At 40.1% G+C, this 23,885-nt stretch overlaps 1 protein-coding gene across 2 annotated transcripts; it reads left to right on the top strand.

Annotated features, from left to right (window-relative positions):
• ENTPD3 (ectonucleoside triphosphate diphosphohydrolase 3) lies at window positions 1–22,185 on the top strand. 2 transcript variants are annotated; one of them, XM_027659521.1, is made up of 12 exons: window positions 1–322; window positions 750–807; window positions 3,470–3,547; window positions 3,804–3,924; window positions 8,435–8,552; window positions 11,863–12,013; window positions 12,786–12,945; window positions 15,015–15,245; window positions 15,672–15,944; window positions 16,038–16,148; window positions 16,653–16,790; window positions 19,427–22,185. In XM_027659521.1, the coding sequence occupies exons 4-12, from the start codon at window positions 3,805–3,807 to the stop codon at window positions 19,658–19,660; spliced, it is 1,536 nt and encodes a 511-aa protein (XP_027515322.1). In that variant the 5' UTR covers window positions 1–322; window positions 750–807; window positions 3,470–3,547; window position 3,804; the 3' UTR covers window positions 19,661–22,185. The 2 variants fall into 2 exon arrangements, with proteins under 2 accessions (XP_027515322.1, XP_027515321.1); XM_027659520.1 differs by lacking the exon at window positions 3,470–3,547.
• The last annotated feature ends 1,700 nt before the right edge of the window (window positions 22,186–23,885 follow it).

The following is a 23,885-nucleotide window of genomic DNA, read 5'->3' as shown; positions in this document are numbered from 1 at the left end:
CCCCCCCCCACACCCCCCGGGGCGGGGCCGCCTTGGATGCGTCCGCCCGCCGCCCTCCTCCCCCCTCTTCTTTGGGCAGCCCAGCCGGTTTTTTTTTTTTTTTTTTTTTAACCTCCGAGGTTGTTTGTTTGTTTGTGGTTTTTTTCTTTTCGTTTGTTTGTTTTTAATCTATTTGGAAATAGAGGAGCAGAGGGCGGGCAACCACCCAGTGACTCCCCACAGCCTCCCCCAGCCGCGGGGAGAGAGGCGCTCGCAGCCGCCACCGCCCCGCTCCCGTCACTCCTCATCCCGGCACGGAGCGGGGAAGCCGCGGCTGACGGAGGTAGGTTGGGATGCGGCGAGGGGGGCCGGGGGATCCCTGGATCGGGGACCAGGCTGAGGTGAGGAGGTGGGCGCCTTTCACCACGGCCGTCGAGGAGGGGGCGTTGCTCTGTCTCTCCGCCGCTTTTTGGGGGGATAACTTGGGGTATTCTCGCAATTCATAATCGTCGTGTGAAGGTTTCCCACCCAGGACTGCAGTGACCTGAGGGAAAGCTCCACCTGGAATTTTGGATCCATGTGCTTATTTTTACTTAATTTCTCCTCCGAAGGGAGGCGTGTGAAACCTCCTCGAAGGTTTTCATTGTGGGGTTTAAAATGCTGTGGTGTTTTGGGTTTGTTCTGTTGTTGTTTTTTGGGTTTTTTCCCCAGCACTTAAAACATTCACCAGTCAACCTCGTCTGAAATGATAACGTGTTTGTATCCATCAGGTTATAGTGTGAAGAAAGATACATATGGTGCTTGAATACCCACCCTACGAACAAACAGGTCTGTATCTAAAGTAAATGGCTTGATGTTTCAAGTAACTTGGGAAAGGGAATTTCAGCATATAATATGCACAGTCATTTTTACAAGTGTGCATTTAATTTAGTTAAAATGTTGGTGGCATGAAGAAGTTGAGTCCATTTTCCTTTCCAGATGGGAATTCCTTTTGCTTGCAGGTAAGGTGTAGAAAGTGATCCTTCCAATGTGCTCCTGTGTGGCCCAGCGTACTTAAATGGGTATGGAAAAATATGTATTTATGCTATTTCTTGCTTCAGGAGGGTGTTGTTTTAGTAATGGAATGCAACTGCTTTTTGATACTCCATTAACGTCTTTTAATTGTTTTTTTGCCAACAAGTGTGCAATGATAGCAAGAATTCCTTACCTTACAACTCTGTTTAATATGTGGAGTGAATGAACTCCTGTCTGGTATCTCTGTGGAATTTCTTGAATGGGCAAGTATGACTGTATTGCCTGGTATGTATGTGAGTCTTAGATGAGTGTAGCTGAAAGTAAACACAGCCCTGTGCTTGTGATCCAGTTATGTGGCAAGATAGCAAAGGTGTCAACTGTGTGATGACTTCACACGGGCGGGGACTGTAGGTGTCCTTTTGATACACAGATTCACGATTTACAAATTATCTCTGATGAAATTGTCTTCATTGCCAATGGGACAAGATTGCATGAGGAATGTTTTAAGGGATCTGCCCTTACCTTATATTCTTCCTGTCATTTTTGAAAAGAGAAATCATGTGTGATGAAGGCAAATCCCAGTACCAGGGTAGCACATGAGAAATTCAACAAACCAAGATTTCTCTTTGCTCTTTACAAACAGATGCAGCAGAAAATATTTAAGCAGTCACGAGTTTAGTGTTAATAGTCTAAGAGTTATTACTGCTTTCCTTTTTAGTAATGCTTTAGTTTTTCAAAGAGTCATTTGCCCTGAGTGTTTTTTCTTTGATGATGACTTATTTTTTTCCAGCACTGAACAACAGTGCTTTGATCCTGGAGTGAGTGGTGTACATTAGGTTGCAAGCATAGTTCCCTTTCAGTCACTTTACAGTTATGGATATATCCTTGTAGAACTGAAAGCTAAAGAAAAAGACTTTTTCTCTCCCTGAAGTGTTTTATCCAGATGGTTATTCATAAATGTAGTTAAATGTAGGTAAAAATCTGCTGTCTCTCTTCAAAAATGAATTGATCTGTATAAATACTTCTAATTAGTATGCCCTGACATCATCTGCAGGTTACAGTGTAGGTGTTCACATATTCTCTAATAGTAAAAGAAAGATTTCATTCTTCCATTTATGCATCATGAACATGATGTTTGAATGCCTCAGGATAGTAAAACAATGAACAGAATTAAATGAATCACCAATGTGGCTGGTAATTTTCTCTTAAAACTGACTGATGATTAAGATAATAAAGCTATTACCAAGCCAAGAAAGAAAGTTCTGGAAGGATAAATAGGCAATTAACGAGGAGCCCATATGGATTTAGAAAAGGGAGTTAATGAGTGTAAAAATGATGGTTTAGAAGTGAGTTGTGTCAGACTGAAACGAAGAGTTTCCAAAAGCCAATCTGAGTTAGTTTTCACAACAGAAATAGCAAGAAATAGGAAGAAAAGTAGAAGTGGGCAAAGCTCAGTGTGAAGCTAGTCCATGAAGAAAAAAAAATTCATTCTTTTTTGAATGTGAGCAAAGGTGTTGGATCATGGGTACACAGGCTGAAAAACCCATGGGGTTTATAAAATGGAAACTGTGTGAGGAAGCGTTTGTTCTGCCTTCTCCCTCTGGCTCTGGTTGGAGCTAAGGAGAAGACCATGTGTTGCAGGTACAGTGGGGCTCATCCAATGTGCTCTGGCCATGGACTGTAGACCACCTTTAAGCTCCTGTCCTCAGGACAGGTTGGCATTGGCGATTCCTGCAATTGCTGAGCAGCCACTGGTATATTCTACTGTCAGTATGGAAGAATTAGGAGTTGGGACTCAGGATAGATCATGCTAGGTTAAGTTGATATTTCTATGCCAAAACAAATGTTTTCTGAAATGAGAAAGGCAGGAAAGTTCTCTTTGTTTTCCTCTGACACTGCTAAGCTTGCCATCTCCCACTAGCTGCCTCTTTCCTCCTCAACCCCTGTGGAGCATAACGATTTTGGTATGTGGATTGCCAGTATTGGGAGGTACTGAATGGCCTCTTGAGGTTAAGACCTGTCTGGTCAGGGACATAGAAAATTAGAGGATGAACAGAAATTATAGGAAACCTAAACCACATTTGAATTCTAGGAAACTTTTCTAGAGGATACGAACATATAAATAGCCTTGTCATTAGTAAGCATGTTTCATGTCACCTTTGGGGTTGTCCAACATGACTATGCTAGATTTACTTAGATTTAGCAACTTTTCATCACAAAGTCTTTGAGTTAAACTGTATTTTTTATGTAGTGCAGAGTGATAATAATAGGTTCCACATTAGTATGCACACATTTTTCATGAGCAGTTAGTAGACAGATGCCTACTTTAATGTTCTTAAAACCTCTTTTTCTTTTTTTGCTGAAGCAGCTTGTATCTCTTATAGACACTGACCTTGCATCTCTGGCAGAAGCACCAGCTGCACTCAGCAGCCTGCATCGTTGTGTCTACATGGCTGTGGTTGTGTCTGTGTTGTAGGATCACATGGGATCGTTGAGTGTGCACTAGCCCCAGCCTGCCTGCCCTCTGCTTGCATTTCCTGAGGCGTGGGAGATGGTGAGCATGCATCTACATGTAGGCACTGTGGAAAATGAGCAGACCGAGGGTGAAATCTGGCATCGTTAGCATGACAATACAGACACAGCCCTTCTAGACAATAAGAAGTTAGTGGTTGCAAAACACCAGGCAGTTTGTGAGGAGAAGACAGAATTTTCATGTAGTATATCAACTGATTCAGGCCTTCAGGCTTTAAGACAGAATCACTGAATCCATTCACATTCTTTAAGTGTTTTTTTCCTTTTTGTTGTTGCAGGATGCTCACCAGAACCCCAAGTGTTGTTGCCCAAGTGTTGCTTTTTCTAAGCATAGTTCTTGTCATTGCTATTGCAGTGATTCAGATAAATCAGCAACAGATCCTCTCCCCAGGGCTTAAGGTAAGTCTTAGAATGCCTCAGGAAGGAGAACAATGTTTTTACTGATATTTAATTTAATGTGCCTTTCTAAACTAATTTTTATGGCTTGAGCCATAAAAATGAACTTACTACCATAAATTAATGTTCAAACACATTTTTGTCATGGGAAAACTGAATCTGAGAGAAAAGGAGAATTGGTCAAGAGTCAGTGGCAAAGGAGGAACGTGATTTCCTCTCTGTGATGCCTATCACCCAATGTCTTCTCCAAGACTGAAAGACCAAATGAGGAAAATATCTCATGCCTTTTTTTATTTTTGCCAGAGCCTGGAAGTAATTTTAAAATAATTTAACATAATTTTGAAGTGGGCAATACCCAGAGTTTAAATTCTGCCCCCAGGCACAGTTGGGAAATTTATGCTGACATCTTTGCAAACTGCTCCTATGTACCAAAAGCATTGGGTTTTAAGTGTGCATTTCGTGATTTGCCACATGTTGGGACCTGCTGGATATTAGAAGAAGCAAAGTAGCTTCATGAAGGGTGGCAGATCAAACTGGAAAAGACAAATTGAAATACTCTGAAGTTCAGGCTTTCCTTGCTCCTGAAACATGTGTGCAGATTCTTCAATGAGAGATGTATACAACTGAGGACAAAACTGTAGAAATTATCCTTACAGAGAAGCTGTGCAGTCTGGCATTTTGAGTTCTGTTTTTTTCCCACGATCCTCTTGTCAGATTCTTCTTTGAAGTCCTTTCTGCCTTTCCATCTGCATGTATATTTAACTGGTAGTTCACATACTGATAGCGATAGGTTATGCCTCATTACACTTCATGGGATTATGAACACCTCTGGCTTTATCTGAATCATTTGGTGGTGTGTGACTCAGACAATGGGATAAAACTGTATTCTGATACCCATTTTATGTGTTTGTGTGATGTGGCAGGGCGTGTGTGCTGTGATCTTGCATGGGGACACCGTGCCTCAAGTATATGTTCTGTTGTACCCCAAACTGCTGCTTGCAGCAGCCTTACGTCCCACCAATTTTTGTGCAAGGCAAGACTGGACTAATGTGCATCCCAGCTGAAGCAAGGACAAGGCTGAAGCCACAATCTAAAAGACAGCCTGCACATCTCTTGTGTTTGTCATTAACTCAGTTTCACATCGAGAAGGATAAAACTGCTTACATTACTCTTTGAGGAAACATTGGAACCACCTTGACTAGCTGGAGCTGGTTTAGGAGTAGAGGTCTGCGTACTGTATCACAACAGCTTTATGGCTGGCTCTAGAGGAAGACTGATGGTTCCTCTACCAGGTGTGCCTTGGCTTTGAATTTTGTTTTGGGCTCTAAGCCTGCTAATGCAGGGGATATGGAGAACCCTGTGTTTGATTCTTGAGACGCTTCGTAGTCCTCAGTGGATGATTAACACTCACAAGAAATAGTTCTTCAGGAGCAGAGGGAGGACCTTTGTATGTGTGAAACCCTCCAGTACCTGGTTGATATGATGGAGCCTGGAAATAGGAGTGTCCTGACATTAATGGTTGATTAAAATTAAATACAGCAACAACACGATGTAAACAGACTTACTCTTTGTAAATGGCCTTGTTCTTCTCTTGGTAATTCTTTGTGTTATCTGCAGCATACGAGCTCTTTCCCAGGATGTATGTTGAGAGTGTCCATTGTGGCACAAGAGGTAAATTACCTGCTATGCCACTGTTTTAAAGTGGTGTTGCAAAATTAAATATTTTGGTTCCTTGGTGGTTGTGTTGTCTGAAGATTGAGCCAATGATTTGTGAAGGAAGGGTCTGACCAGGTGCATGAGGCTGGGGCAGTGAAAGAACTCATGACTCACTGACACACACCATGAAGTCAGAAGAGTGATGAAGAGAGTACAGACATCCTTAGTGACATAGTTTGAGGAGAAGACTGGAATTGTAAATAAAGCTAGCTCAGAGTGTAATGAGCCTTTGTACTGGTAAAAAAAATTTGTCTACTGATGTTTTGTGAGTCCTGATGGAAAAAAACCCCCACACCTTTATTATCGTATTTTTCTTTAAATAGCCTCTCCAGGCACTTTACACCTAAATTTCTACATCTAAATTTTTCACATCTCTTTTGGCTCTTGGGAAGCGTTTTGCCTTGTTTGTGGATGTTATACTTGATAAAAATTGTTAAAGCCTATGTAGCTGAATTGAACTGTGCTTCTAGTGTAAGTCCACTTCTGTGGCCTCCATCTTGCCTGTAGTTGATTTAGCTTGTTTGCTTCTCTTGGCAGTTTTCAAAGTGTTTGGAAGGCAAGTGAGCCATCATAATTGTGCCTGCTTTAAGGCTTTGTGCATCTCTACATCCTCCTATGGGTATAGTGTTCAGGCTGAAGAGGTGATTAATCCTGGCTCTTGTTGTTGCTTCTGTATTGGGATTACTGCTCTTCAGGATGTACCTTGCAAAGCCATTCATATGAATATCCCTTGTATGTTTGGGACACAACCAGACTGGTTGAGTGAATAGCACGAAACTGCCCCAGAAACAGTGTAGGTAGTTGTCACTCACACTGGTAGCTCTGCAAGCAGGAGTACCCTCTTGGAAGGGAAAGACAAACAGTAGACAGTGGAACAGGTAATTGTGTCTTTAGTCAGCCCAGCTGCAGCCAAAAAAAAAAAAAAAGAAATGTATGAGTGCACCTTTAGAGACACAAAATCTGGTTTATTGTTACCTTGCTTTTTGTTTAGTTTCTGTTAAGTGTGTAGAGTAGTCAAAATGTTCTGCCAAACCCAAGAGGCAAGATGGTGCATTTACTTCATGCTGTAGGTAGCATGGTCACCTCTGTGTTGGAGGTACATGAGGCAACAGTAAACCCCATAAAAAAGCATTTTCCTTAGGGTCACTTTTCCCCCTCTTTTCTTCTTTCTTCCTTCTACTGGACTAGAAAACAGAACAATGAAACTTTTCTGGGTTAACGTCGTCTCTCTGTTTTGTCTGACTAATCTATTCCATTCCATTATCTTCCAGCTCTACCTGGGCATGACAGTTAGCTCTAAAAGTAGCTAAGTTAAAAGCTTATGGTTGGTGCTTTGAGCTGACAGAGACTAGATTTAATTAATAGCCCTTGAGCAGATTGACCATTACTGTGTTATGTACCTTCAGAGTGCTCATCTCTCTTCCAAGGAAGGGGAATACACTCAAATTATCTTTTGATAAAGTAGTTACTGAAGCAGAACCTGATCATGTAGTGGTTTGACAGTATCTGTGGAGCCTTTCATCTTTTGGTGGATCAAGGTAAATATTGTCTGCATAAATATAAATGAAATTTTCATTACCTTACAGTCCTCTATGAAACAGACTAGACTGGTATTGCTAGTATTGTTTGGGGGCCTGGAGCTCGTAGGATTACAGTAGAGGCTGGGAACTAATCAGGTGTGGAAGCTGAATGGTTTGCCACCTAAAGCAGTGATCTTTCTCAGTCAGACTTGAGGCTCCTGAGGGAGGCAGTGGGATGAAATTTATCAGCCTCCTACAGGGCTGTTACTGCTTTCCAGCCAGATGGAGGCTCTCATTTTTCAGTATTGTCAGGCTCCTGGGTATCTGTCTGTTTTAAAAGAAAAAAGGTTAACAGAGAAATGAACTTTGCACTGTGTGACTCCTACCAGTTAGATGACGTTGGAAGAGAGGGGCAGCTTAACATAATGTCAAGGATTATAAAGAAGTTAAGCAAAATTTCAGTTTTCTTCCCTTCATGAGATTGCCTTCCCAGCTGCTACAGTTTTCTGCTGCCATAAAATGTGGGAAAGGGGGAAAGACTGGTCAGGTAAGCAGTGGGATGGGATGAAGAAACCTGTGCTTTAATCCCGCAAAGAGTCCAACAGACCTGGGGCAAGTAATTTAACTCTTTCTGGTTTATTTCATAAATAATCACAGCGTAATATTAATTCTCTACTCTTTGTTGACTCACATTCTAGCACTACCTGTTCTCAGAGGCAATCTCTAAGGTAGACTGCCTAAACCACTCAAAGGGAGAGGTTTATGGGGCAATTCGAAAAAAGCAGGCTTGTTACATCATTCTTACTGTCGACTGTTGTGTACTTTACCTCTTTGCTTGTAGCTTTATGGCTCTCTTGTGCATCCTTGAATCTAAAGCCTGTGCTTAGGTATCAAACCCTTCAGTGTTCCACAGAATGTACTGGGATAATGGGAAATGAACTTCCTGCAAAATCAGGTTCTAACACAGTGTAAGATATCTATGTGTCAATGTGGATTTTGAACCTGATGCTGAAAGGAGATGAGCATTCTCCATCCCTGCTGAATTAATTACTGAAGATATGTAGCATGTTCTTTGGTTTGCAGCCAGATTCATTCTGTGCTTGGCTGTTGGATTCATGCCTAAGCAGCTAACACTATAATTAATCTGTCTTGTAAATAATACCCTGTGCATGCATTTTCTAAAGTGTTTGGTGGTGCAGTGAAGTACAGCTGCATATGGGCATTTAAGCTGTCACTGTTTGTTTCTTCATCTAATGTCTTATTTTTTTTCTCTCCAGTATGGAATAGTCCTTGATGCTGGATCCTCTCGAACTACAGTCTATGTCTATGAATGGCCAGCAGAAAAAGAAAATGACACAGGAGTAGTAACCCAGACCTTCAAGTGCAATGTGAAAGGTGAGCTCAAATGGAAGTTCTTAATTTTTTTCTAGCCTCACTTACACTGTTTTTTTTCTTTTTCCCCTGTGTTCCCTTTTCAGTGCTGGGGAGTGAGAACTGTTAAGACTATGTCTGTATCTGTCAGCATTAGTTCTTTTCCTACTAATAGAGCAGAATGCTCTAATCGTTGTAACAGAGAGGAAATTATGGCTAAACTTGATTTACTTCATTGCAGTGCACGAGCAGCGCAGCCAGAATTCAACCTACAGAGAATCAAGACCTATAAATGTTTAGTTCTTGTGTTTCTTTAAAATAAGAGTAAAAAATATATTTTAAAATAGCTTGGAATAAAAAGTGTTTGAGAAGAATGGGGATCTAGTCCTCGTTAGATGTTAGTCATTAACTAGGTTTCTCCATATTACAGAACTAGGAAGTATCTAATAGAGTTATCAAGTAAAATAGTTAAATTGGCAGAACAGTTTGTGACAGGAGAGTTGTATCAATTATGTAGGTCTGGCCTTCAGCTCAGGAAGACCTGTAGCTGTGTGCTGCTAGGTGGTGTCCCACAGGTACCACTGGCTCCCTGCCTTGTCTTTTATCTGAGGTTTTGAGTTGATTCCTTGCAGACAGGCTAGGCTGACTTTTGCTCACACTCCAGTATGGTTAAGTATAAGTTCTAATGGCTTGTTGTGGGTTCCTTCATAACAGCTTTTGAAACTCTTAGTCAACTTCAGTGACATTTGAGTAAGCTTTCAAAGATACGAAAATTCCACACATTTTGTGAAGACAGATGGCCAGGCAAGGGAGAAATCTCTTATTAAATAGTAGCTAATCCATAAGGGATTTCTGCAGGAAGCTAAACATTGTAAATTATGCTACTTTCAGTTAAGTGAGCTTTAGATTATCCTCTTACGACACTGACTTCGTTTAGTGTACTGATTTGGGTTTGCAAGTTAGGTAAGAGGAGATGGTGGGGCATTTTAGGAGCCTCAATGCAGTTTTTTTGATCTCTGATAATAACTGTGGCTTTCCGAGAGAATTTTTTCCTTCTGTCTCAGTCATGATCTCACAAAATTTTGCATTCCAGACTCTTTGTGTCTGGAAATAGATGCTGGAGATGTAGCCACAGAGGCCCATGAGTAACTAGGAGTAGAAGGCAATGGTTTCTTAACAGCACCAACATTCTCATCTTCAGCATTAAATATATGTGTGGACATTCTTAGTGGGTTTTGAGCAAGGAAAGGAAAGCAAGTGTAACAGGAACAGAAGTAATGCACTGTTGCGTCTCTGATGATGTGTCCTTACAGACTGCTGGAATGGTGAAGGGTACATTCTGCTAGCTCATGTCTTGTCTCATTAGAAATGTTGCATTTAGGAATTCTGGTGTAAGAAAAATGAACAGAGAAACTGCATTTTTCTTTTTCATGAAAAATGAGACAGGAGTGCTTTGTGAATTTGTTTTAATTGGTTTAGGTTTTGTTCTGCCTCAGGGGAATACAAAAAATTGCAAAATGGAGGAGTCCAAATTGCTGTGAACTGTTTAGGTCCATGGCCTTAACCATAGTCAACCAAAGTGCTCTCATCTTCCAGTGTACAAAATCACCAGAGTTTACTGTTCTAGTGTTGGATAACTCTGCACTGGAAGAGGCAGAGGGTTCATGCGAGAGGTCCCCAGCTAATCTGTGGGTGACAGTGGTGAACACATCTGTCAGGGTTTCTTTAGTGACCTAATTGTAGTCTTAAATTGGGGGATGGTTGTGGGCATACTGAGAAGCAGACTTTTTTTATACCTACTGAACTTTGAAGGTCAAATGATCAACTAGTCTGTAAGTTCTGTGGTGGTTTTGTGATTTCATTTCTGCCTTTATTAGGTACCTCTACCCCTGTGTGTAGGAACCAACCCCGTATCAAAACCCTTTCTATATAGTGCAGTTGATCTGTCCTAGTAAGGCTCTAAGCATGGGCAAAGCAGGCAGTCCAGAACAAAATGGTCACTGCCTTATGACCTGCTCTGTCTGAACACTGGAAGATGGAAGTTGCTGCAGCCAAGGGAGTGTGAGGCCACAGCAGCTGCTGAGGATCTAAAACAGCATTTGCTGCTCTGTTTTCCTCTGGTAACATCTTTTAATCCAGCTTCAGGCCTGTTTGTGCTAGACTTAAGACTTTTAGCAAGTCTTACTCCAAAACCAGGGCTGTGAATGTCTAATGATAATGTTTAAGTTCATAGTGTCAAAAAGGGAGTTGTGGAGTGTGGAATCTGTAAAGTTTTACAATTTTTTTCTCTGTTTTTATCATAGCAATGTGACTAAACATAAATGGTTTCTCATTTTAACTCAGTAAGAGCCACCTTTTGCTTAGCTTGGGATCAGGTTGTGCAAGAGATGGCTGTGACAGGAGAAGTACATGGAGTTCAGATGGAGTTGTTCTCTGTGAGGCAATGGCTTCATGGGAATGCCTGGATTTCTCTCAGCGCAATTTTCTCAGCCAGGGAATTTTAGTAAGGAATGTTTTTATTCACACCCAAGTTGAGCCTGAACAAGCTGAGATCCTACTGGTTCTTGGAATATTAAGCAAGGCAGGAAAGACTTTGATGTTAGTTGTTCAAATAGTCATGTCTTATGCAGCATGGTGTAACTCTCATTCCTGCTCTTTGAAGGCTTTGGAAATTTGGAAAGCTGTTCAGTATTCATTTTTGAAAACTTTGGAAGTTTGTAAAGCAGTTTAGTAGTTCATGCACCAGTGCAGACTCATACTTCTATGAATTCAAGAGCCATTTCTATGCATCTTGAAATTTCACCAGAAATTCCTTACAGAAGCTTTTTTATTTTCAGTTGAGAGCAGTGAGCTTTAGAGGTGCCATGGTGTCCATGACAGTTGTGACAAATCAGATTAGAAAATCCTTGTCTTAGGTTGTGAAAGGAGGGATTTTCTATACTTCAGCAGATCAGAGAAATTTTACATCCATTAGACATGCTATTTTCTACAGCATCTGCCACAAGTAAACCTGTTTTCCTCATGAATATAGCACTGCTGTCATTGTGTTGTTGTGTGGGTATACTGTATATCTTACTCATGGTACTATAGGTGTGTATGTACACACACACAGAGATACAGGCAGGCAGTTTGCAAGTGTCTTCTCTGTCTCACACAGCTGAGATAGTCACTACATTGTTTATTCCATAAGCACTCCTAGTTTTCAGCTGTTCTACCCTTGTTTGCAATTCTGGGATGGAAGGGTGAAATCTCTTTCTCTTAACACCTGTTTGCTAATTGGGCTAATTTGTAGCTGGCAAAGCAAAATGAAATCAATCTACTTGTTCTGTTTTAGGCCCTGGTATATCCAGCTATGAGAGTAGCCCTGGAGCTCTTGCCAAGCCCTTTGATGACTGTCTGAATAAAGTCAAAGAGAGAATACCAGCTCATCTGCATAAAAACACTTCTGTTTATTTGGGGGCTACAGCTGGCATGAGACTGCTGAGGTATGGCAGAAACTTGAACTCCTCTGTATGCATACTAGCATAGCAGTTTGTGAAAACATAATGTGAAAAATGTACTGGATGCATTTTTACCCACTGGAAATTAACCATCTCAAAAGGAAATGGAACCCAGCCAATTTAATTTAATTAACTTTTTTGATAGGGAAAGCGTCTCTGTATAAAAATCCTCTGTTATGCTGTATTGAAAAGAAATGCTTGCTTTATTTTGGAGAAGGCAAGAGTTCAATTTTCTCTTTCACATCTGCTTTGAAATACATTGTTATGTAAACAGATAATGTTTGTGCGCATCCATGGGCAGCAAAAGCCGATTGAAGCTAGACGCTGCAGAGTTTTCTGAGAGTGGTTGTGATGTGATGTGGATCTTGGGGTCTGTCCATGGCTTTAGCCCTGGCACAAACTGGCTTTCTATATTTGTTCTCTGGCGAAACATAGTGGGAAGAAAGGTTCCAGGACTGTTTCAAATACCAGGTGTCATAAAAGTACTCAGTTCACTAAAAATAAAGAAACTAAAAGTAAGAAACAAAACACCCATGATAAAGAGTGACGTTTGTACATAATGGGGGAGTTGCTTGCTGAAAAAATGCTGGATACGTGACTGTTCCCTATCAGAAACTTCCCCTTTAGATAAACAATGTCTATTTTTTTTTTTTTACTAGGTTATTACAGGAGTTTTCTTGAGTTGCTAGTCAGTGAACAGTAAACATGAAATTGCCTTTCCAGATGCTCAGTGTCTCATGTTTTGTGAATTGCTTAGGTTGCAAAATGAATCGGCAGCCAATGAAGTCCTTGCAAGCATTCAAAACTACTTCAGAGCACAACCTTTTGAATTTAGGGGTGCGCAAATCATAACTGGGCCAGAGGAAGGGGTGTATGGATGGATAACGGCCAACTATTTAATGGGAAATTTCTTAGAGGTGTGTGGAAAAAAAATGCATGCTTTTCTTTTCACTCTTTCTCTCTTAGAAATGAGAAGTTTGAGAGGACATGGTTGTTAAAGCATCATAGTGTTGTGATTTCTCTTTTGCACAGAAATTTCTTACAGACTTTTTGTGTCAGTAATAGAACAAAGCAAACATAAATCAAAGACAGTGTTGTTACAGGAATGTGATATGGCAAAGGTAAAATGGTTGACACACAAATAAGAGCTCTTCCCTAAATGACATTGGACACCTTACCTAGAAATGAAAAGTTAGATTGCCCTTAAATGCATTGGTATGTTAAGTGTGATGGGTGTTGATTGTCTTGACAGTGGTGCCAGCTAAAGATGTTCTCTTCTGCTTTTCTGTGACCTCCTTGGGTGGTTGTTGTCCTTGCAGCCCTACTGGTGAAGGACGTGCACAGCTTAGGGGGTCTTCAAATTGTTTGGAAGTGTTGGCTTACTTGTCTTAAGCAGATAAGACTGTTTGAAGCACTGAAGGTGGTTAAGTTGATGTAGCCAAATGTGCCTCAGCTGAGCCAGAAATCATTCAGAGTTCATTGCAATACTGCTGAAAAGCTGCAGGCTATGGAGCAGTAGGCTGCGATACCAACTGTCTTGTACAGACCAAGTGATACCAATATAAAGATACTTAAGCTGTCCTTGAACTTGGAATAGGGTCAGGCAGAAGCCTCATAGCTGGGAGGTAGTCGAATACATTGGAAGATCCCTTTTTATATGCAGATATTCAGTATCATTTTATTCAGAGTAAAAGCTGTGCCAATTTGATCAGCAACTGCTCATCTGCATTCCTGGCAGGAGTGTGCTGCCCTTAACTTTAACTGCACTTATTCCAGATTGCCTCGCTAGGCTGAAAGAAATTTCAACCAAACTGCTGACTGTTGTTAAGCTGTCCTGGTTGAATGGCTCCTATTAGATCATGGCCATTAAATAAGCAGGAATTACTTGTTGGTGCTGTGAGCGATAGCTCACGGTGAATGTGTTGCTGACTTGCGAAGTTAAGAAAAACAGTACTGGAATCACACATTCTGGAAACGTTTTTCTCGTGTGCATTTCATGCAGCAGAAATGGCATCATGAACTTCAGGGTGGTGTCAGTCTTCTACCACATGAATTTTAATAATCCAAATGTCAAATGCTTATAGCAAATTCATAAGGACTACTGAATGGAGTGCAAAAAGCTGTGAAACCAGTTTAGTCTAGAGAGTTATGTGAAGAGCTACGTGTGGAATATCACTAGTAGGAGAGAGAAGATTTCACCTTTCTTGTGACGATGAGCTAAGAGTCAAGTTCTGCTAGAGGCTGTTTATGGGAATCTTTCTCTGTAGAATTTTATTGTGAGTATATTTGCTAGCCTATAAACTTTCTTTTCTGTTCTTGTCTATATATTCATCTCATCATGCTCAGTGAGTAATACTACATTAAGTCTATATTTGGCACTGTGACTATCAAATACAGAACTTGGGAATTGTTTTGGGCAATAGGGAGAAATGCCAGATGAATGGATCAGATTTGTTGCCACTGCAGTTTCAGTGAAGGAAATATGCAGATTAGGGGTCCTCATTCTTTTAACTTTGATGGAGCTTTCATTTGACTTGTCTGTGTTTTGCACTTTATTTTCACTCTTCTTCTATGTGATCTCTTAATATTCTATTCCTTTAATATTTCTTCTTGCCTTGAAACAAACAAATCTGCATACTATTTCCATCCAGATTTGTTCAAGATCTCATGGGTATCTGAACTTCAAATCCCTACATTCTAGGATAGACATTGATCTGGCTAGTTCTATGCTTTGATCATTGAGCTGTCCTGTTGAGTTAAGCTACATGTTGCATTCCTCTTTCCATCTTTCAAGACCATTTCAGTCTGTGAAAGTACATCCCTCTTATGTAAAAACATCTGCATGTTTTCCTCAGAGAGCTATGATTTTTTGGAAAGGGTTCAGGACAAAGACGGGGAAATCTCAATTAAGTAAAGAGTAGAAAAGCTTGAAGGGGGGACAGGAGATGATATTTCTAATTTGTCTTGGTTTTAAATTTACATGTAGAGAAATCTTTGGAGAACATGGATCCATCCTTACACAAAAGAAACTGTGGGTGCACTGGATCTTGGAGGAGCTTCTACTCAAATTTCATTTATCCCAGAGGACTCTCAGGAGCACTTCAATAGCACTTTGCAAGTGAAGTTGTATGGTTATAACTATAATGTCTACACTCACAGCTACCAATGCTATGGGAGAGATGAAGCTGAGAAAAGGCTTTTAGCGTTGCTGCTCCAGGTCAGTTTAAGACCCTTTGCTATGTTGCTCTTGCAGGTGTTCAGTAATTGTCTGAGCAGGTTCTTAGGCTTGTGTTCTCTTTCCTTTGATGGCGTTTGGAGACCCCAGTAAGAGCTCTGTTGTGCTTTGTTGTGGGCAAATACACTTAGATTTCATACAAAGGTCTTCATATTTGTTAAAAATTGGTGAGAGTTCTATACCATTTGACAAAAAGGCCTGTAAGTGTTTTGCTGATCTTGGCAATGAATTTTTGAGAAAGGAGTTTCTATGAATTACACTGATCATCAGTGTTGTACTGACTTGTCATGACAGTGAACAAAAATACATGCATATGAAGGATTAGTTAATGTCAAATTAGGTCTTTCTTGCTTTTTAGTAGTCATTATTGTTTGGGGTTTCTTGTGGTTTTGTTTTTTTTCCCCCCAGAAATCAAATGCCAGTTCCAGTGTGGATAATCCATGTTACCCTCAAAATTATAATACATCATTAACGATGAAGTACTTCTCTGGCAGCCTTTGTACAAAGTCTCTGAGACCAGCAAATTACTACCCAAACCAGCCTGTGAATTTCCATGGAACAGGAGACCCAGGTCTGTGCCGTGAGATGGTTTCTTTATTGTTTAACTCCACTGCTTGCAGAGACAGAGAAGACTGTCCTTTTAATGGAATACATCAGCCAAAAGCTAAAGGGAATTTTGTGGTAGGTTTGCAAACACAGCATTTCTTTTCAAGCTTTATTGCTTTTGATTTCTGTAGTTCTGAAAGTAACCTATCATGTATTCCCTTTTTATAGGCTTTCTCTGGATTCTACTATACAATTAATGCTTTGAATTTATCTGGGCACTTTTCCCTGGATGACTTCAATTCAAGTATGTGGTTTTTCTGTTCACAGAGCTGGACACAGGTAAGTGGGTTATTTGTTTGTTCTTTGGGGTTCTTGGGGTTTTTCTTTTCCTTTTTAAATCTGTAAAGGAGGGATATAAAAATAACATGGACTGGACAAGCATTCAGAACCTTTCAGAAGGTCTGTACCAGCTTCAGTATTTGTTTTTCCATTGTGCTTCGAACCATGTAGTATTTCTGTCATGCTTATCACTTGGACTAGGTTTCAGAATTTCATTTCACAGTTTTAACAATGCTGTAGAGATGACATGCAAAATTTAGAAACCATAACATCCTCAATCTTCAATGTGCAGTTTTATGTTTATTTTCATTGCTTGCTACATAAACTATGTGACTATTAGAGGCTTTCTGAATCTCCGTATCTAGTTGTCTGTACCTTTACTTGGGATTTCTAAGAAATGCTACTGAATTCTAATTGGAATCCAAATATTCTCTAGTTACAAAATCTAAAAGCGTTTGTTTTTTTCATAATCTACATGTTTTTTTGAAAAACCTTTGGTTTCAGCTCCAGTTTATGCTGCCTAAATTTGAAGAAATATATGCTAGATCCTACTGTTTCTCAGCAAATTTCATTTATTACTTGCTTGTACATGCTTACAACTTTAATGCAGAAACTTGGCCACAGATACATTTTCAAAAGCAGGTGAGTAATATACATTTTCTCTTACTGTTATTTTAGTGCAAAGAAGTTTAGAAGGAGACAGAAGATGCAGCCTACAAAAATAAAATGGTCATAAACAGCCTTTCTAATTGACTGTCAAATGTTTGGCATAAGACAAAGACACTTTTCAAGCCTCAGCATCAGTTTCAGTCTGGTTCCAGGGGTCACAGCATTACTTGGAGATGCTACCTAGATTCTTAAAATAGCTTTAAGCAAAGATCAAACACTTGTGTTTTAAACACATTTCCCCAGTTTGCTGTACTTCAGCAAATCTCTAGGCAGTGGCGTACCTGAAACACGTCACCAATCAAGGTCAGTTTGAGCTAACTCTGCTGAGCTGGACAGGAGAACTCTGCTTTTTTGTCTGCTGGCAGAGCCTTGGGGGAACTGGCAAAGCAGGTCTGTAGTCAGTAAGTAGTGCTGAAACAATTAGGACAGTTTTCATCCTCAGCTGGCTCATCCATCTGTGCCATAATCTGGTTCTCTGAAATAAGAATGCATTTTCATGGGGTATTGCCTTTCAGCTGACAGAGAGAGAAGGCTTACAATATTTGTGTGATGGATGCATTTCCTTTCCTCTCTGCTACTGCACTTATTCTAAAACCCTATTCCAGACTGTCTCTTAATGTCCATATAGTTTGGAAACGCTTCAGCACTTGCATGCAAAACCAACAAAAGAATAGGTTGTAGATCTTTGTGGCCTGTTCTTTACTACAGCAGATACTGGCAAGCTGTGAATGAGAAATCAAAAGCAATGTTTTCTGAATAGTCATATCTATCACTCGTGCAGTAAGGAATCAGGTAGGATTTTCTTGCCTTGTTTTGACCGCTGGTGGACAACCATTAGCAGCCCTGGAGAAGCTTCCAAAGTTTAGCTGTTCTTCCAGGAAAACAGCATAGATCTTACTTTGAGATGTTAATCTGGACTGGGAGTGGGGTGGGTGGATTTGTCTTAATATTTAAAGGTATATTGTATTGTCCCCAGCAGATAGGAGCAGCCAAACACAGCAGCATTTTTCAGTATTTAGCCAAGACTGTAAGAATACTGAGCAAAATAAAACCCCAAAAGGCTTTTTTAAAGTGAATACCTGTGTTGCCTAGGTTTATCACTAGGGGTATCATGACACCCCAAAAGGAAAAACTACATTCTCTTAATTAGATCTGCCCCTACTAAAATAGTAAGATCTAATATTAGCTGATCAGCTAAGCTACCCCAGAGTTACAGCACAGTCTCTCTAAGACTATGCTAGGAATATATTTCCTTTTAATTGGTGAAAACAACTAATGAAAAGAACCTTAACCTAATGCCGGAATTTGGGTGAGGTCTAGAGCTAGATGATTTGTAAAAGTTAAAAAGTTCTAAACTTCATGATGAGAGTTTTCCCCCTCTCTCAGCAATGAAAAACCACCTTGATCCATCTGACCTCTTTGCTTATGTGTTGTGTTCCAGTTCCTGTTGCTGTAGCTTTCTTTTTATCATTTAGGCAATAGATATTGGGATATACACAGCTACAAAAAGGACCAAATATTCTAGGCCCTTATGGTCTCCTACAACCAGTAGCTGACAGCTTTAAAGGTGATGCAAGCCCTTTGAAAAGGAAAACAACCTCTGTTAAGTGTAAACCAAATACGTGTCTTTTAGCTGGCTCTCCAGGCTAGCCCTTGTTTAGTGAGTTCCACCACATTTTCTTTAAATGCTTCCTGATCCCCCTTTTTTTTTGACTCTATTTAACAGTAGTTTTTTAGGAGGGTTGGGTTGTTTTTATTTTTAAGTTGTGGTTTGATTTGTAGGAGGCAGTGAGATGTATTTATGTCTTTTATATAAATAGGCTAACCATTATTGAAGCCTGGGCATGTGGGAGGAGGACAGGGGACACTTTGTGTTTGCCCCTTGATTCTGTACTTATCAAGTGGCAGGATGATGACTTAATGAAAAGGACAGTGGAAAATTGGTAAACTCCGTTGCTCAAATTAGAAGCGAATTAGAAGGGAAAGATAGCAAAGCAGGAGGACCATGGGGCCAATAAAAACATACTCCCTTTGCTGTTGTTTCACCTGTTCTGAAGTAGTTTTTCACGTATGTTTGTTTATTAAATGGAAATGCCTAGTGTTGGTTCATTTGCAGGCACAAAACCAACTATAGAACAAAAAATAGTAAAATGTTCCTGCTTTGGGGACTTCACCCTGGCTTCTTCTTTGTCTGTGTTAATAGGACTCTTTGTGGTGTTTTTTGTTTGCTTGAACTAAATTATATCCTAGGATGTGGCTAAGGTGAGGTGCTAATTTTAGGAATTGGCGCAGTAATGCTGATTTTTTTTGTCTGTTTAAAGAATGTTTCTTGCACAGAAAATCCCATAATTGGCTGTCTGTATATATACCACACATCCTTATACCCATCCAGTACCTTCTTTAGCCCAGTGACCAATTTTGTTATCATCCTCTGGAACTACAAAAAAAGGGTAATTTAAAATGGTTCTGTATCTTCTTTGTATATTCCACTAAAGATTTCTCCTTGCTAATTTAAGGGGCAGTTGCCAGTATCAGCAGTTGAGCTTTTGGAACCTCTTTTCTTTAACTGAAAATTCCATGGGAATAGTACTCTTCTGTCTTTATTTCAGGTTGGTAATAGCAGCATAGCATGGTCACTTGGTTACATGTTAAGCCTCACGAACATGATTCCAGCAGAAGGCAAGCTGATCCAGTTACCCCTGAAGCCTCCTTTGTTTGCTGGGCTCCTCATCTTCCTCACAGCTACGGCACTGTTGTGTCTCCTCTTCCTTGTTTACTTGTGTTTTGTATCACATAATCGGAAGAACATCACTCGTGTTGAGCATGTGTTTATCCCAGAATGAATGAACTTTACTGAACGCAAAGCAAAAATTTTATAGTGCTATTAAGTTAAACAGGACTTCATTTTGCCCTCCATTTTTCAAAAATAAAGACAAGAAAAACGGCTTCAGGACCAGAAGCATAATTAGAGAAGAGACACAAAGGAATCTGCGATATGGTGAACTGAAGTGCTTTTGAAATATTTTGGCAATTGTTTCTGTAAACCTAATTTGTCCGGTGTGCAGCAGAGAAAAAGTGGGCAGATGTGTCACTTTGCTTTATAAGGGATTACTAGCCTTTTGCTGCCAGGTATGTATTATTTTTTTGTTCATTAACTCTGTGCTAACTGGTAAAGTCAAGTGGTGATGGATTTTATCACAGCATCAATTGTTTAAGATAAAATTAAGTCAGTACAAATTGTAGGAGGTGGTAACATGGTAGCTGTCCTTGTGTGCAGTGCTGACACTAAAAGCCCTGAAGTAATCTAATTTCTGAAACTGGAACAAGCACTGGATGATGACAAGAATTGAAAGGAACAACTGTGATAGAATTGTTTTTATTGCTGTTCCAAACAGATTGATCCCCACCACCAGAAATACTTCTGCTTTTGTACATAAGATTTGCTTTGAAGGTGGAACAAAATGCTTTCATGCTTTAGTAACTGAATGTCTCATAGTTACTTCCAGAAGCCACTGGATTTTTCAATGTCCTTTTCTCTCTGACTTTCACAGAAAACTTTTGGTATGATCTCATACTGAAACATTGACTTGTATTCCTCACATATTGTCTGTCTCAGACAGTCGCAGTCCAACTGATTTGTCATGTACGTATTATTTCAGCTGTCTGGATAGAGTGTCAGATCTGGAACCTTCCGAAGTATTAACATGTTAAACCCTTCATTCAAGGCCAAGACAAACAGGAGCCACTCTGCCAGGCAGCAGAACACCTTTTCTGTAGTGGGTTTAGGAACACGTTTCTGAAGCTGCAGTCATGGCTGTCTACTGTCCTGGCCTCTGTGTTCCTCTAGCAGCATTGGGATCCACCTAGCAGATGGTTCTGCCAAACATATTAACTTCAGAGCTTTTCTAGAAGTGCTGCTGCCTTCATACATCAAACAGCTGGCTTCCTGGAAAGCCCAGGCATTCTTGACGACAAAATCCACTAAATCATAAGACTACAGTTTTACTCACTGCTTGATTAATTCTTCATGGTCTTTTACCTGCCTGTCATTTGTAGAGCCTTGGTGGTCTTCAGCTGGCTTCTGAAGTAACCTTTGAGAAAGTCTCCTGTCACATTCTCTGCCATCTCTTCCTTTTGTACACTGTTTCTTTAATTCCTTTTAATATTGCCATAACATGATCTGTGAAGCTGCAAGGGGAACAGAACCATATAATGGTTTGGGTTGGCACATAATGTGTTTTCTATCTCAGTTTCATCTATTCTCCATATTGATTGTGAGATAGGAGAACAGTGGCCAGTATTTTTACCCATGAATTATGTTTTCAGTTTCCATCTTCTGTTTCTGTATCACCTTCTTACTTACGTTTGGTTGTGGGGTTGGGGTTTTGTTTTCTTTCGGGGTTTTTTCATAGGCTGACAGATGATTTGAAGGGAACTAAATATCTTTTAAATGGAAAAAAGAAGAAAGTTAGTGATTTTTCAAGTGGATCATTAGTGAAGGCTTTGTCCCTTCTCTGTTGGTATACTGCTAAGTCCTGTCAGTCCAGTTACTGGAGTAACAGTATTTAAAATAAGGCAGAAGGTATTATAAGATGATGAAGTGCTCTGTGGCATCAGAGTTACATCTTATAAAGTATAAAATTTACTTCACAATGCAAGGACATTACAGAGGCTGGCATGAGATTAAGGCTTTATCCTCTGTATTATGGATTTGTAACTGCAGCTAGAGGGTAAAAATAAAAAACAGACAGCTCGATGAGAGCATTAAAATGTTTTCTGCAGCTGCCAAATTTTTGTTAAAAATGGTATTCTGGAATATTTACTTGCTCTACAAAACTTTTGCTTTGTGAATGGCAAGGACATTCAGATGTGGTTTCACTTTAGTGGAACACTCTTGGAAGTTAGTCTGTTTAGAGCTGGCAGCTAAAGAACAAGTAAATTTGGTCAAAAATCATTTGGACTTCTAGATATACTGGGATAGACCCAGTATCTGTTCAAAGAATGCCTTCCCTCCATGAATCTCCTGTTTTGCTTTTATAGTAGTTCCCTCTTCTCCTTATGTGTATAGTCTCCCTCATGTGTCACCAGGATACCCACCTTCTCCATCTTTCCCAGCTGAAAATGATAGGAGAGGTAAGCTGAAACTGTTGAACTTCAGCCAGGTAGGCCTCAGTGATCACATCTAACTCTTGCCACACGAGTGAGTTGGAGCCAGATGAGCAGGTGTAATAATTGTCCTGCCATTGAGAACTGACCAGGTCTCTGGGAGAGACAGGGAAGTTAACAGTACTTGGGAACGTGTACAGACCATAGATTATTTATCTTTTTATACTCTTTAGTGCCTGCTTATGAAAATTAATAAAAATAAATAATGAAAAGTTAAGCCAAGTGTACTTTTTGATTTTTATTGTTTTTTCTCCAGTACCCATATTTTCATTCTGGTAGACAAGCTGTTCTTAATAGAGGGTTAGGAAATCTCTGAAATGGTTTCAGGGGTGGGGGGTGGAAATTTGCAAGCTGCAAAACTGGTCCTGCAAGATTCTGGACTGGACAGGGCTCGTTATCTCCAGAATCCATGTTCTCAGCAAGGAAATCCTGGTGGTTAAAACCAAGCCCCTCTTCTAATACTTTATATATATATATATATATATATATATATATATATGAAATCACACACCCTAAACACAACTTCTGCTTTTAAACAGTCATACATTTCGCTCAGGGACACCAGTGCTTTCTAAGGCTTTTTTTAGGTTCGTTGCCATGTGAAGCAGCAGTTCCCAGTTATCAAAGAACAGTTGATTAAGATACAGATTGGTTAGAAAAATAACTGTTGGGCAGTGGAAATGGGGATAAGATTATGTAATATGCAAAACCTCACCTATGGAGAGGCAGCAAGAAATTAATCTGCCAGAAGCAAGACATGAGAAATGAAATGCATATGGATATTTGTGAAAAGTGACAAAACTTCTTGTACAGCAGTATGCAAACCTGGCAGAAGCAAGCATGATTCAGCGCTTATAAAGTCAGCTAAGAGGACAGAAAATTAACACTGAGTATGATAGTCATTCCCCAATCTGGATGGCTTAAATTGTTCCTGTAATAACTGAATTAAAAATGAATGTTCACTGGGATGACAAGACTGTTTATCACCAAAAGTGCTCAGCTATACTTCAGTTACGAGTGTTCTTCTGTGTAGGAAGAGGAAGGCCATATCTATTTACTTGCTCAACAACATTTGTACAGATTAGTGTATGTTTTTAAAAGTCATGGGAGAAAATGTTTTTAAGCTTTAAGTCCTGAACTGTTTGATGTTAAGGAACAGCTTGAGTTTGGTGTTTTTTTTATGATGACTGAGTCATTTATGATCTTAACAGATGCAGAGATGGTTTTGGGTACAAGTTATATGATGTAGGAGAAATGCAGCCCTCATGTTCACTAAGTTATCAGTGCAGTCCCTAGTGATGTTTGAGTACCTGTGCCACTGTTTTATGGCAAAAGTCATTTCCTCTTAAGTAATACTGGAGAGTAATGTGGCTGATGATGCTGAAATGATGCTGAAAAACAAAACAAGAGCAGTCCTGCCCTTGTCTCATGAGCTCTTACATGGCATTCCAAGAGCAGAACAAACACATTCTTCTGGCAGCAGTGTGACACCAGTGTCAGTGCAGTGCTTTCTGCCACACATGGCAGGAACTGTGGCTCCACTAACGACACAGCTCAGGTGCTCGACTTCTGCAAGAGGAGTGCTCCCTGTCCCTGTACTGCCCTGCACGTAAGGCAGAGTTAATTAAACTTTCCTTTTGTTTGTTTATGTGTCTTTAAACCTACTTTTCACCATCAGGTGACATCACCCACTAAGCTGAGTTATAATGCTGGTTTTGCCCTCTCCAGAAGTTCATTCTGAACATGTGCAGCTCCTGTCTCCCTCCCAAGCCCATTTTATGTTTGTTCTGCTGTATGCAGAGTAATGCCTTGTGTTCTGCCAAGCTGCTCTTTCAAATTCATGGCTGGTTCCTCACTGTGATACGAAAACCCACGCACAATCTCAGCGTAGTCTTTGCTTAT

This window comes from Corapipo altera, unplaced genomic scaffold (genome assembly GCF_003945725.1).
Source record: "Corapipo altera isolate COAL_440 unplaced genomic scaffold, ASM394572v1 44b, whole genome shotgun sequence".
NCBI lineage: Eukaryota > Metazoa > Chordata > Aves > Passeriformes > Pipridae > Corapipo > Corapipo altera.
This window is presented reverse-complemented; position numbering and strand designations above follow the sequence as displayed.

Excerpts from the sequence above, each read along its gene's own strand:
- ENTPD3 (XM_027659520.1), top strand. The coding sequence starts at position 3,805 with ATGCTCACCAGAACCCCAAGTGTTGTTGCCCAAGTGTTGCTTTTTCTA. Across the intron at positions 12,946-15,014 it reads TAATGGGAAATTTCTTAGAG|AGAAATCTTTGGAGAACATG; the intron begins GTGTGTGGAAAA and ends ATTTACATGTAG. Across the intron at positions 15,945-16,037 it reads AAGCTAAAGGGAATTTTGTG|GCTTTCTCTGGATTCTACTA; the intron begins GTAGGTTTGCAA and ends CCCTTTTTATAG.